Source organism: Antedon mediterranea, chromosome 8, assembly GCF_964355755.1.
Source record: "Antedon mediterranea chromosome 8, ecAntMedi1.1, whole genome shotgun sequence".
Classification (NCBI taxonomy): Eukaryota; Metazoa; Echinodermata; class Crinoidea; order Comatulida; family Antedonidae; genus Antedon; species Antedon mediterranea.
The window spans coordinates 12,234,117-12,248,312 of NC_092677.1; the positions used below are offsets into that span (position 1 = coordinate 12,234,117).

General features: G+C 32.8%; 1 protein-coding gene across 1 annotated transcript in view; it reads right to left on the bottom strand.

Moving 5' to 3' along the window:
- LOC140057623 (uncharacterized) overlaps window positions 1-14,196 on the bottom strand; it is a 42,805-nt gene that overhangs the window by 9,901 nt on the left and 18,708 nt on the right. The window contains exons 21-32 of the mRNA XM_072103340.1: window positions 13,743-13,781; window positions 12,967-13,341; window positions 12,256-12,546; window positions 11,492-11,835; window positions 10,344-10,482; window positions 9,208-9,318; window positions 8,573-8,686; window positions 6,093-6,403; window positions 5,677-5,815; window positions 4,554-4,685; window positions 4,089-4,130; window positions 3,191-3,451 (exon numbers count right to left, since the gene is read on the bottom strand). Of these exons, the coding sequence (XP_071959441.1) occupies window positions 3,191-3,451; window positions 4,089-4,130; window positions 4,554-4,685; window positions 5,677-5,815; window positions 6,093-6,403; window positions 8,573-8,686; window positions 9,208-9,318; window positions 10,344-10,482; window positions 11,492-11,835; window positions 12,256-12,546; window positions 12,967-13,341; window positions 13,743-13,781 (2,298 nt within the window). The remainder of the gene's footprint in view (window positions 1-3,190; window positions 3,452-4,088; window positions 4,131-4,553; window positions 4,686-5,676; window positions 5,816-6,092; window positions 6,404-8,572; window positions 8,687-9,207; window positions 9,319-10,343; window positions 10,483-11,491; window positions 11,836-12,255; window positions 12,547-12,966; window positions 13,342-13,742; window positions 13,782-14,196) is intronic.

Consider the following 14,196-nt stretch of genomic DNA (forward strand, 5'->3'; position numbering starts at 1 on the left):
ATTCACATATAATCAATAAAGCCTGTGGCTTCTAACCAAATTAACACAGAGAGTTTGTGTGTTTAACTTACCTTTACCCTTACCTTTGTTGTACGTCCTCCATCTTAACATGCTTTTTTTGTTTACTACGATGGTAATAAAGATTTGATTTAGGGGTGAAAACCTACATTCATTGAGGGAGGTTATTAAAGTTGAATGTCCTTATCATCATTCATTTTTATAACAATTATTATTAACAATTGAACCTTCTCTATTTGATAAAAAAAATGATCGGGGTAATAATGTGCAGCGCATTGAGTGCTTGCTATATAAGATTAAACTATTATTAGTATTATTTGTAGCTTTTCTGCACTTTTCTATCCACCGGTAGAGTAAAATAATGTTCAGAAAATAAAAATCATACAATGATTGATGAGTCTATTTCCAAGTTTGTTTGTACAATTATTTTCTATTTATTCCAGGCATAATTAATTATGCTACGAATATTTTCAATAAAGTTTTGATAAAGTCATGATAAAAAAAAAAGGAGAATATTCCAATGCAACACGTTCCGAAAGTAATCCGATTGGTTAATAGCTAGTCTATAGTTACGACAATGCTCTGTTAGCAGCATACAATGTCATGCATATATATAGGAGTTTATTGCTTAAAGGAACATGATAATTTGATGTACATGCGCTGGTATGAATATCTAATCTATAGTTATCTACAATATTTGTATGTGATACATCAGTCAATTCTCTCAATATCGGACACCCTTTGGCTTGCCTAATACTGTATGTTCAGTTTTATGGAAAGTCTGGTATTCTGAATGTGTTTTTAATAGTAAGAAAAAATTTCAAATCTTTTAAACTTCAAGAAAGGTGTGGTTTTAGGAGATTTGACTGTATTCAAAAAACAAATCCTGTATTGAATACAGTTTTATTATTAAAATTATTGTTAAAATTCATTTAAAAATTGTTGGTGGTCTGGAGGAAATATTTTATTTTCTATATGAGAATTGCCAAATCTTAAACAAATTTGTGTTTTCAAAGATGAACTTAATAACCCTCTCAACATCTTAATTGTTTCGGTTTTCAGAGAGTCTGGTATTGAGGGAGTTGACTGTATACATATCAAACAAATATTGCATGGGGTTTTAAGATTATACATGGTTCAAACTTCTGTCTACACTATCAAACTAGTTTGACAAAAAAAGTGCGATGTGCCCAAATATGGTAGTGGCATGGCCAAATATGGTATTCATATGGCATCTTCATGTCCATATATGGGCATCACATTCTTGTCACATAAAGTTTGATAGTTCGCAGTCAATATGCCTTGACTTCATATTGAGATATGGTATAGCCTCTAGATCACCCTGGGCTGTGTGTCTATGATTGGTTAGGTCAGGGAAGAGTGAAATTAATGTCAATAGAGAGCTTTCGATTTGCGACAAACTAGGAATAAGCTGGGTTATGTCGATCGCTGTCGTAAGTAATCACCTGGACCTAGAAACCACCAATACTTTGTCGAGGTGGGGAGCATACATATATCCCCATATGAGCATGATAAATTAACAACATGACCTAATTAGGCCAAATCAAAAGCTCTCTATTGTGATGAAATTGATGTAAACAATTATATCAGATGATAAAAAAAACGACAACGAGATAAACTCCACTTGTTAATTTATTAAAAATATTTCATCCAAATATTAGTACTGTTAGCTGAAATGAGAAATGATTAAAAATGAAATGATGGTGATAACATATTAACAATAAAAGTGATTAACTGTGGAAAAAACAAAATTAGTTAAAATAACATAAATTAGCATTATTAATAAAAAAAAAATGTAAAAATAACTTTCTTCGTAGTTGATATAACATACCATATAAGTGTCTGTCCATTGGATAAGAGAAAATGTTATGCATATATAACAATATATTATACCACGAAAACTTCAAATTATTACCCTTAACAAGAATAATACAACATCATTTATCAAAGAATAAGAAGACACAAAACACAGCATATATATTATGTAGGGGGTGACCGAAAATTGGAAAACATTTAAACAAGTACATGTAACATAATAAACACTTACTTAAAGTATTGCATAATCATTATATGGAATAAAACACATAAAATTAACATATTAAAGCTCTGTCTACACTATCAAAAAATGTGACAACCAAAATGTGATGTGCCCATATATGTACACGATGATGTCATATCCACACTACCATATTTGGGCACTCACACATTTTTGTTAAAACAGTTTGATAGCCTAGACTAGGCTGAAAGTGTATTATAGATAAAATAGTGATCTTTGCATGGTAAATATTATAAGTTTAGAGAATGAATGAATTTGATACTGAAAGCACCCAATGTACTGTATGGCATTAATGTCCAATATCATATGCAAATTCTGTAGTACAGTGTCACATATGTATCACATGTGGCATATGATACAGACATCACATGATACATATGTGACACTGTAATACACAATTTGTCTGATACTGGACACATTATAGATATATAGACATTTTTTTCATCATCCTCCTTGTAATTTGAAAATTAAGATAAATGTTCAATTGCAATTATGAGACAGTTTTGTATCTTATAGAGTAAAAACAAAGCTGATGTTAAGTACAGTATGACATGACCTTGTTGCTATGCAACTAAGATTTTCGTCAATTCATAGCTAGCTTTGTATTGGTTTTGCAACTGTAACTGTAGTTAATAATTTCAATTATAATACTTCTGTATCGATATATCAGAGAACTGACACGCGAGTTTTGTGCATGTTTTGTGTTACTATCAGTTAAATTTGTTATTTAACTAGGCAAGGCAAAGGTATCGAAATCAATATACATCTGGATATGGCTTCAGAATGCATTGACCATGTACGAAGGTATTAACTGCAATCTTGAGTCGTATGGCAACAAAGCATGTGATGCGGTACCATGACATCAGAGTATAATACTCTATGTATACAATTGAAATCTCATATTCGAACAGTTCATTGATATTAGGCTCTTACTACACTATCAAACAAGTTTAACAAAAAACGTGTGATGTGCCCAAATATGGTAGTGATATGCCCAAATATGGAAGCGATATGACATCATCATGTCCATATATGGGCACATCACATTTTGTTGTCACATAAAGTTTGATAGTCTAGACAGGGCTTTATACATACCATCCTCAACGCTAGGACACAGTTCACTTGCAGTTCCAATATCACAGTACTCCCAAACCCCTGAATCTGTAGCTGTATAACACCATACTGTATAATCTGATTCAGGGTTACGACAAAAGTTGTGGTCTCCCAGACCTGCATCTGGAGAATTTTCTGGAGTGAATAAATGTATACTGGATCCCCATCTGTGACACATTGAACCATACATCGTAGTGCTTCTTGAGCCTCGGTAATCCTCACCTTTTTCCATTTCGTAACATTCTGAAATTCAATTAATTTTGTTGTGATGAAGTAAAGAAGTTTTAGTTTCTAGCTAAATAATCAGTGTGGATCTCTCACTCAACCATGACTGTAAATTTCTGAGCTTATTTAAACCAAAGAACTTATAACACAAGAATCTCCTGTTCGTCCGAAGCGCGTAACAATTTCGAAAGGCATTGTGGGATAGAATAGAGCTATGGGTGGCGCCATTGTGAGCCATGGAGTAGGGCGCCCGCATCAAATTAGAAAGTCAAAATCATAGAGGGGATCTGCAAATACTCTAGGGGGGGGGGGGGGTAGAGTAATTGACTTCCTAGTTTGGAGGGGGCGCTTCTCCATGCTGTGAAATGGCGTCGCCCAGTTTGACCTTTTAACCCTGTACTTCCGATACTGTGTTTTGAATGCAAATTGAAGAACAGGAGATTCTTGTGTTATAAGTTCTTTGATTTAAACTTAAATTCAATTAATTACCATTTTATCTTTATATTATTCTACACTAAAAAATGTTTTATCTTTTTCAATTTTTGGATTGGATTTGGAGACAATTTACATAATAAAATATTATTTATCCTATTCTAAAATATTTCTAAACAATTCGTGTCACATATTATTCAGTATAATATAATAAAAATGTTACCACAATATGAAGAATTTGACTTTTCCAAGTTCATTGACTCTGCTGTAAAAATATAATATCAATAACACTATAATTTATATTAATTTTGAAAATTGTTTAATTTTAAAAACTGTCATTGTATTTGATTAAATTAATTACTTCGTTTCAGCACTTTATTTTTACCTATTTTTAAGTAAAAATTTGTATATAAAAAATCCTGAATATGCCACTTTTCAAAAAGCATAAGGTATTTATTTAACAGACTGTGATCTGAATATACTAAAGCCTTGTCTACACTATTAAACTTTGACAAAAAAAGTGATGTACCCATATATGGACATAATGATGTCATATCACTACTATATTTGGGAACATCACACTTTTTTTGTCAAGCTAGTTTGGTAGTGTAGACAGAGCTTTAGTCAGTTGTGTTAGCAATTCTATATTAAAAATAATGGGCTTGGAATATCTTCTTAAAAAACTTACCTTCCGTTTCACATCTATCCCCTTCAAACCCACTACTACACAAACAGAAAAACTCGGCACCTCTTGGGCTACACACGCCAGAATTCTGACAGGGATCTGAGTCACATGGATTTACAGTCTCAGAAACTGAATCTGAAACACAAATAATGCCCTTATAATATTTGTTTTCTAAAATATATTATATGTCAACAAGCTATTCTAATATATATGTGGTATATATATTAGTTTTTAGCAGTCAGAGCCTTGGGCTATGTTCAAACCCAAAGAATATTAACGTACAACGCTAATACAAAAGTCAAATTATAAATTGCAGAAAAAAAAATGTTGCTTTCAACCATGGAACGTACACTTATCGTTACAATGGAAGTGCGTCTTTCAGGACGTTTCTTGTTGCATATTCATCAGCTCTTACCCACTTTTCTTTCATTATTTCCACTGTACTCTCATATATAAACTTCCCAAACGCTGTAAATCCATATCATTATTATAATGGATACAGGATCTGTCATGTATTTATAAACATTGTCTGTCTGACACAAAGGTCAAGAGAATCCTTTAATAGAAGTCATACCATCACTTACGGTCTTTAACAACTTTAGGTTGCTCAGTTTTTTAAGCTTAACATTTCTACTGCTCTCATATAGCCCTTAAATTTAGGGCGAAATGGAAACATACTTTTTTTACAGTATAGTACAAATTACTGTTTCTGTGGTTTTTATTCTGGTTCTTTGTTATAACAAAGTAAACAGCCCTCATGATGGGTGTCAGAAGGCATGATCCTATTTTACTGTATATATAGTGAGCAACATACAATAAACCATCTTTTGTACTACACGTTGTGTGTGATAATAACGGTTACATATACCATAAATCCTCGGGAATCCCACTTCTGGTTTAATCCCAACCCCTACTTTATGTCTGATTTCACAAACATGCATATCCCTAAGTAGTAGTAGTCCCAGTATTGACTTTTAATCTGTAGGCCTTTTTCTAGCCAGTTCTGATGAGTTTACAAGAAATGCTTACACCAATAAATTTTTTTTGGAATCAGGCTTTTCCTGTAATCGGCTCAATTTCATGTTCTATGGGGGTGGAATTATACTAGAGGATATACGGTATTTACCTTCACAACCATATATTTCCATCCTCAAAGTAATCGAGTCATGATATGTTAGTGGCTGAATACAAATGTATTGAGCATCCACTGGCGTAGGAAACATATTTTGGATGACAGTGTCTGAATCAGAATTTCCGGTAAAAATCTGAAAACAATATTATAAAATTATAAATTAAAAATATTGTAATATACAGTACTATTTATTTCTATTCTGTTCTGCAGGTCTTTCATCAAGGCCACGACAACATAATTTCACAATGAATAACTTCATTTAAATACCGGTGCGAGTGAGTGTAAATAAAAGCACCATGCAATATAGCTTCACACTGATGGGAAATACTTCCCGAAACATGTTACTAATGTTACAAAACTCTTTAATCGAGTTGTTTTGTTTATTAAAATAATAAATGTAAAAAACTTACTATAGCAGCACCATTATCATTAACTTGGTCAAAATTGGTTCCATCATTACTGTACTGAACATGGTAGGTTTCGATCCATGCAGGATAATAACCATCCCAATCATAGCCTTGAGTAGCCACACCAGACACTGTCGTAGGAACTTCAAGATCAATTTGAATCCACTGGTTGTTGTCATTATGTTTTGCTGACCAGCAGCTATTCCTGTTCAATCTACCTTTATAACCATGATAATTACTAAATTTACTTGAAGCAGATATCTGGCCATCAGTAATTCTACGGTCTTCTACTCCAAGGGGATTTGTACACAAACCTGTATATAAAAGGACAACAAACATAACATATATTTAGACCATCAAAATGAAGACAGGAGCATTCATATAATAGTAATAGTGTTTCTTAAGCACATGGCTGTCAAAATGAAGACAGGGGCATTCATATAATAGTAATAGGGTTTCTTAAGCACATGGCTGTGTTATGGATTATGATTAGGATTGGGATTCGTGTTGGGATTAGTGTTTGGACTAGTGTTGGGATTATGGTTGGGATTGAAATTATGATTAGGGTTGGGGCTAGTACTGTATTAGGATTAGCATTAGGATTAGTGTTAAGTGTCTTTACATTAGCATGCTTTTGTCTTCTTTTGATGGTTCAAATATAGCTCAACATAGGAAAACATTAAATACGGATACCTAAAAACATAACTAATGTACAGAACATGGTTAATATATCCTGAAACTGCAGATATCAAATTGATCTTTGAAATGAATTTTTTGTTAATCTAATCTTAATAATAAAGCCTAAAGCATTTGCATAATTTATTTATTCAGGTTTATATAGTAAAAACATGCAGCCTGAATGCTGAAATTTTTTATTTTTCCAAAAATATATATGGAACTACAAATGTTTAAAAATTTCAAAATTTAAAAAAACTATTATACTATATAAAATAAGGTCGATCAAATATTTTACAATTTTATAAAAAAATACAATTTGAAAAAGACAGTTAAAAGTTAAAGTTGAGTTAAAAATTTATTAATCTATATATAAATTTACGTAAGGGCAAACTTCGGTAAATCGCGCCTTACTTCTAGAATTTTTACTCGATGGTATATAAAGTTGGTTCGTACTTTCGGTACTGATTTTAACCACCTGATGTAACCCTGTTTACTAATTAAATTAAGTTAGATAATTAGTTATTGACGATTAAAACGAATTTAGGTTCAACGATTTGCCCCAAATAGGGGTGTTTTCCGATCGTGGTATACACTGTCTAATGGATGTCCATCTTGAAAAATACCCGCCACAAAAATTTGAGGAGGCTTCGCATTTTCCTATTTCCTCCTACGATAATTGTTTTTAATAGCTGAAAACTGGTTGAACAGCTAGAGTACAGCATCATAATGTTAAAGACAGGCCGATTTTCTTTAAAAAATACTATTTTGATAGATTTAATATACGACTATACAAATGTATTGATTTGCGATGAATGGAACATCCCAAACTCTCAGTCTGCCAGAGGTTTGTTTAACACAAGTAGGTAAATTTATGAGCTCTTGGTTTAACACATACGGTAGGTAAATATATGGGCCCTTTGAGAATAAACTTGCAATACTTTGACAATACTGTAAATACCTATTAACTATTTTTGGTCCTCATTTGAATCGAACAATTCTTACTGTGAATGTTCGTACTGTTAGATGTAATATAAAAATATATACAAATAAACTTTATTACTGAGATTGTGGTTAGGCTTCACTGTTAGATATATAAAAACATTATTATATACAAATAAACTTTATACTGACAGTTCCCTCTCAACGTTTGTATTAATTATTAATTAATAATTATCAATAATATAAACGTTGTAGTGGTGTATCGTGACATGTACTTTAATATTTCAATCGATTATGACAGTGACAGTTTTAACAAAGTATTCGCAAATGTTTTACTGTATTTAGAGGTATATTATTTATAGGCCTATAAAACATGAACAAAATATTTCGTTACTGAGTGGATAAAGAATATATTTAAAAATTATTCCTCTTTGTACCTATCCGCTTTCCCATCCTTCAAACCTAATGTTACATACAAAACGCAAATTGGGTTTCTTTAAATGAGTCCAAATCAAAAATTTGGACTCATTTTGTGATAAGTTTCTCCTTCGGAAGTAATTCCCAGGGTGCTAATTTTAGTTGACGACATAAATCATTGTGTCTATTTATTCGTTTCTGTAAACGACAATGTATTATATAATAGTACATTTGAAATCACCAGTTTTGTTACTCTGAAATTACTGTGTATTCGAGAACCATCTGTGGGCACGACCTAGATGGTACGCGAGCGAAGCGAGCGTACCATCTAGTATATAAAATTGAGATACAAATGCATATATTTAAAACCATCTTCAGCGTGTGATAAACAAATAAAGACAGAGCCTTTGCTGCCAAAAAATACCCATATTACAGTTTTGTATACTTACTTGTCGACTCGCATATACCGCCTGTGAATCCAGCTACACAAGAGCAGGTAAAACCCCCATCTATAGGGTTACATACCCCTGAATTCTGACATGGGTAAGAAACACAATGATCCACTAAAAAAATAGATAGAAATGTAAATTTTTATATATTGATGATTTTAAGGCGTTAATGGACACAAGGTGGGAGACGGGAATGTTCTGGGTTGGATATCGTAGTAAATATATACTTTGTTCACATTATAGCTAGTTAGCCTCACCATTCTCCTGACAAACCAGTGGTGTTTGTACATAGGGAGCTGAGGAAAAAAGTATATTGTATGTATATATTAATTGGTATTGACATTATACTTGCTTTGTATAATTCTGTATACTGCCGGAAAACAGAAACGCAGATGCCCAAGGCCCCTGGTTTAGGAATCCTATTTTAGTGCCTGTTCCTCTGAGCACTGCTCAGAGGTCCTGAGCTCCAGGACGCTGGGTTTAGCCAGTGAGCTGTTACACCTGAAAACAGCATGGCTGAGTTCCAGGATAGAGGCTAGGCAAACCTACAGTATATTCCCCTCTTAAGTGCCTAAACATGGTTTCCTGCTTGGTCTAAAAAAAATTGAAAGCCAAAATTACAACTGTCATCTTACCTGGTGTTGCACATCTTTGACCTTCAAATGCACTGGTACATTTGCAGAGAAAATCATCTTCTATCAACGTACACACACCAGAATTGTAACATGGGTTAGGCATACACTTGGCTATTGCAAAAGAAAATATACAAATATAAATAATGCCATATTTTTATACAAGAGCATATAGATACAGTCAAAGGCAGTCAATCTACTGCGGAGTCTGGTCACAGACTAGTGATAAAATTCAGCGGAGCGACTTCATTATTCTGTGGAAAATATCTATATTATAAAGGTCTGTCTACACTATCAAATTTTATGTGACAAAAAATGAGATGTGGCCATATATGGACATGATGATGTCATATTACTACCATATTTGGGCATATCAATACCATATTTGGGCAGTTGTTTTGTTAAGCTAGTTTGATAGTGTAGACAGAGCTTTAGTCAGTTGTGTTAGCAATTCTATATTAAAAATAATGGGCTTGGAATTTGTACATTTGTTTGGTATATAAATTATTTCTACTGCACACAGCCTCCTGGGAAGGTTTGAAAATACATTTCAAAAATCATCCGCCATCTTGGATCCAGTATGGCAACCAAGGTGTCTAAATTCCCAACTTTTTCCCTATTACTGTAGGCTGTGTTTCGTTCATTCGTTATACAAATTTGTGCTAATGCGCACATACAATACAAATATGGGGTATGAGAATGACCGGAAATGTTTTTAAGTAGCCCTGATGAAGTAATTGCTCTGGTGTGGGTATATATTTGCTAGTACTATATGAGGTACCGTAGTCTTATGCTCTGTCTACACTATCAAACTTTATGTGCCCAAATATGGTAGTAATATGCTTAAATATGGTAGTGATATGACATCATCATGTTCATATATGGGCACATCACATTTTTTTTGATAGTGTAGACATGAGAGCTATAGGATATTGTTCACTATTTGTTGGTCTTCAAATCATGCACATTTCTGAATGACATAAGATGAACAATTTTAACAAGTTAAATTATTTCCTATGTAGTTTCAGTGTGAGAAACATAGTGCAATTTGACATATCAAGGTGTTGCTCTGGTGTGAGTGGGCCTGCAAAAGAAACAAAACCACAGTTGGATTGCAGAACAAACTGAAAATTACATACTTTTACAACCAAGAACTTCAAATCTTAAACAAATATGACTATGCCAAGCGATGGGATGAATACGAATAAATTGAGTTTTGACAGAAGCAGGAAACATACTGGTCACATGAGTACGTTTATCTTCATTGCCAGGAAATATCTAAAAAAAATAAAATTACTTGAATAATTTAGAAATAAAAACGACATAAACAAGAATAAAAAATCTCAAGATTAACATAGAATATTAATTAAAAAACTTTCAAATTTTTTTTACTTCTTTTAAAAAATCAACTGACACAGATAAAAACCTCCATTCAAAAGTTGTACCTGTCAAAACTTAAACAACAAAATCTGATTTTGCAGTAAAGGCTTTTTCTGTGAGTGCCACATATAAAGCTGTCAACTATTCTAACCTCAGCTCTGAGTAAGGTGCGGCTGTTGCAATCCAATCCACACACATTCATTTTCGTAGAAAATTATTTTATGGTGCCTAGAAAAATATCTTTCTTATACTCAAGCCATCCAGATGCATTCAACTCTCCGAATACCGGGAATACTGGCCAAATATGTCTGGTTTTCCCAAAAATCTAGTATTTGGAATATGTTTTTAATGGTAAAAAGGTTTTGGGAGATTCCTGGTTTTCAGAGAGTTCGGTATTGGGAGAGTCGCCTGTATTGAAGTTCATACTGTAATAAATTACCATTCCTTAACCTATGCAGTAACATAGTATCTATATGAACATTCTAGAATAAGGGTATGTTTAGAATTAAGAAATAATGTATAATTAATGAAAGAACAATCAGGAACATTCCACAAGTACACTATTAATAGAAACTGTAATCCAATAGAATAAGAAGTGTAAGGAATGATCTAGAAGGTTATGACGATAATGTATATAAGGAATGTAAAACTATTGTAGAGTTGTTGGAATTTGGATAGTAAAGTTTTTGTGAAGTTGTTTAAAGTGTATAGTGGATTGATGAAAGTTGAAGTTTGATTGAAATTAATGCTTTGTTTTGAGTTATTTCTACAACTTTGTGGATTTTTTGTGTATACTTTTATGTTACAAGGGAGTTTCTAGAGTATTTTCAACCGCTCAGAAACATACGTAATAGGAGTTCGTGACCATACTTGAATGTATATTTTAATATTCATTACTTGAACTTACTATAACTTCACAAGTGTTGTCGATAATTGTGTTGAAGTTGATGCCATCAAGACTGTGAAGGACTTCATATGATGTCACCCACTGATTGAATTCACTACGTCCTTGTAGAATCACCCCAGTTACTTCTACTATAGCTCCAAAGTCAACCTGTATCCATTGGTTTAAGTCATTTGTAAGTGAAGCCCAGGATCCAAATTGAGAGTTGGTAACTTCTGTGTTTAATCGACCTCGATCAGGCCCAGCCCGATGCATGTCATTATTATAAGCACTTGAAGCTGAGAGTTGATCTGTAAAAACTGTTCCATCTTCTAATCCAAGAGGTACTGAGGTGCATTTTTCATTTTCTAAAAAGTAAACAATTAACAAACAGTTATAATGTGTTTCTTTCAACATTGGGCCTGGATGGGAGGCCATCTAGGAATAGCCGCGGGTGCTGTATATACCAGAGATTGATGGTGTAATGATAATATCAGACTAGCATCTGTACCATACTAATTTACTCTCATTGCCTCGTCCTTCGGATGGGATGTAAAGCTGTTGGTCCTGTGTACTTAATAGTGCACGTTAAAGAACTTGCACTTCTGGCTGCCGTGGGTCCGTGGAAGGCCTAATCCAAATTTCCTCAGTTTCCAGTTAAGCTTGAGGACCAAGAATATTACATGTAACATTTAACATTATTCAAAACTGGTGGTGGAACAGGTTTTTACTACTGTATTTTGCGAAATATTGTGAAAAAAAAAAGAAAAAGGATTTGAACCACAAACCAGCTTCTGGAGAAAGTGGTCCGTAGATTGTTTCAGATGGGCTGAACCTCTTTCCAGCACTGACTGCAAATACAGGTGAAAGATTTGGATCCACAGTTGTGATCCTTATGGTTGTGTCAGTAGTCTGTGCAACAACTGCATACGCTGCCGTTAACGGCAGGTGCATCATAACTCGATAATTTTCTACTGGACCGTAACCAGAAAAATCTGTTTCCTTCCAAGCTTTCCAATTTAAATTCACTTCTGATCCAACCCACTCTGCAATAGGTGCTTCATTCATTTTCGGTAAATCTGTTTGATTAAATTAAATTATGAATTTACTTTACTGTTATATTAAAGAAGGTACTTTTAAAAAAGGCTTATTTTATGCCCATTTTGTTTTACTGCTGACGAAAAATAATTGGGGTTACTATCAATGTTGTTGCAAAGGTTTATATTTTGTAATAAACAATAGAGATTTTAAACCTAGACCTATCGTTTAAATTATGGTATTTTTAGATTTTTTTTTCTACAGGTTTTTGGTCAAAGTGAGTAACTATTTGTGACATTAAAATGACATATTCAACTAAAAATTGTTAAGAGGGACACATTACATCATTAAAAACATCACCAACTCTCTAAAAAGATCTCCACAATTAAGAGTTTTTATCTATAATTAACAATCACATTAATTGTTTATCAACATAATTAAATATAAACAATGATACATACTATAGTATTCACACATAAATTGATTATCACCATTACAGTTTACAATACTCAAGTCATATTCAAAATCAACATCCATCACAACGCATTCAGTGGTACCGTGATGAAGGCTCATTGGCTGACCAGATGCCCAAGGCAAATCAAAGTCTGGCTTCCTACCATCTTCCCATACTAGGTCTACACCATTCACAAAGTACAACCCAATGTATACACTCTCTTGAATATCCAAGTATCTTGCAGCTTCCAAAATGGTATTAGATTCTGTTTTCGTCTCAAACATGACGAGGTGTGACCCATTACATTTATTTGCATCCCATGAATGAATTTTATAACAAGCATACGGATCATCTGTCAGTGTGTCATATCCATTTTTACATTCTGTAAAGAGTGGAACTGAATTAAATTAAATCAATTAAAACAAAAGGCTATAGATATAGTACTGTAACTCTCGCAAATCCAGAAATTATTGGACTACAAATATAGTAGGAAACAGTGTATGCAATAATGTTTAATGGTTTGCATTGCGAAAAAACACTAGTAAACTTCAATTTGCAGTATACCATGTGTTTAAAAAAAAAGTATTTTTGAGTATTTTTGTTTGTCATGTCATATTGTGGGCCAAGTACCCATTAAAAAATAGTAAACATATATGTGAATGCTAGGAACCATGAAAACATGAAAATACAATTGAACAGTCTGTTTACATTTGATACCAATCATGTGTCGATTATCTGATTCAATATTGTATTTGTGAAAAGTAATAATTATATTTATTATACCTGTCAAGGTAGGACCATCTTGCTCAAAATCTTCATAATCTAAACATAAAATGGGTAAAAATAAAAATGCTTTGATTTGAGAACTGTTTACATTTTTAAAATAAACTAATTAAGCTTACTCCTCCAGTTTGTTTGTTTGTTTTTATTGATTTTCCACACAAAATGAATATGATAATTAAGTAACAATAAACATATATATATACAAGAAAGATGTGTGGCTGGTGGGCAAATAAGTTCAAAGAACTTTAAGGCTTACCCACCAGAAAGGATACATACATTATCAAGTATGACGAGTAAGATATACATAGTAAGAATATAAAATAAGAAGTAAAAATAACAAATTTAAAAAGTAAATAAATAAGAAAAACAGTAGTATAAGTTATTAAAATGAATCATAAGTGCTTTAAACTTTAGCATTTCCACAAGTAATAATAAGTTACGTAGTTGCTGACAC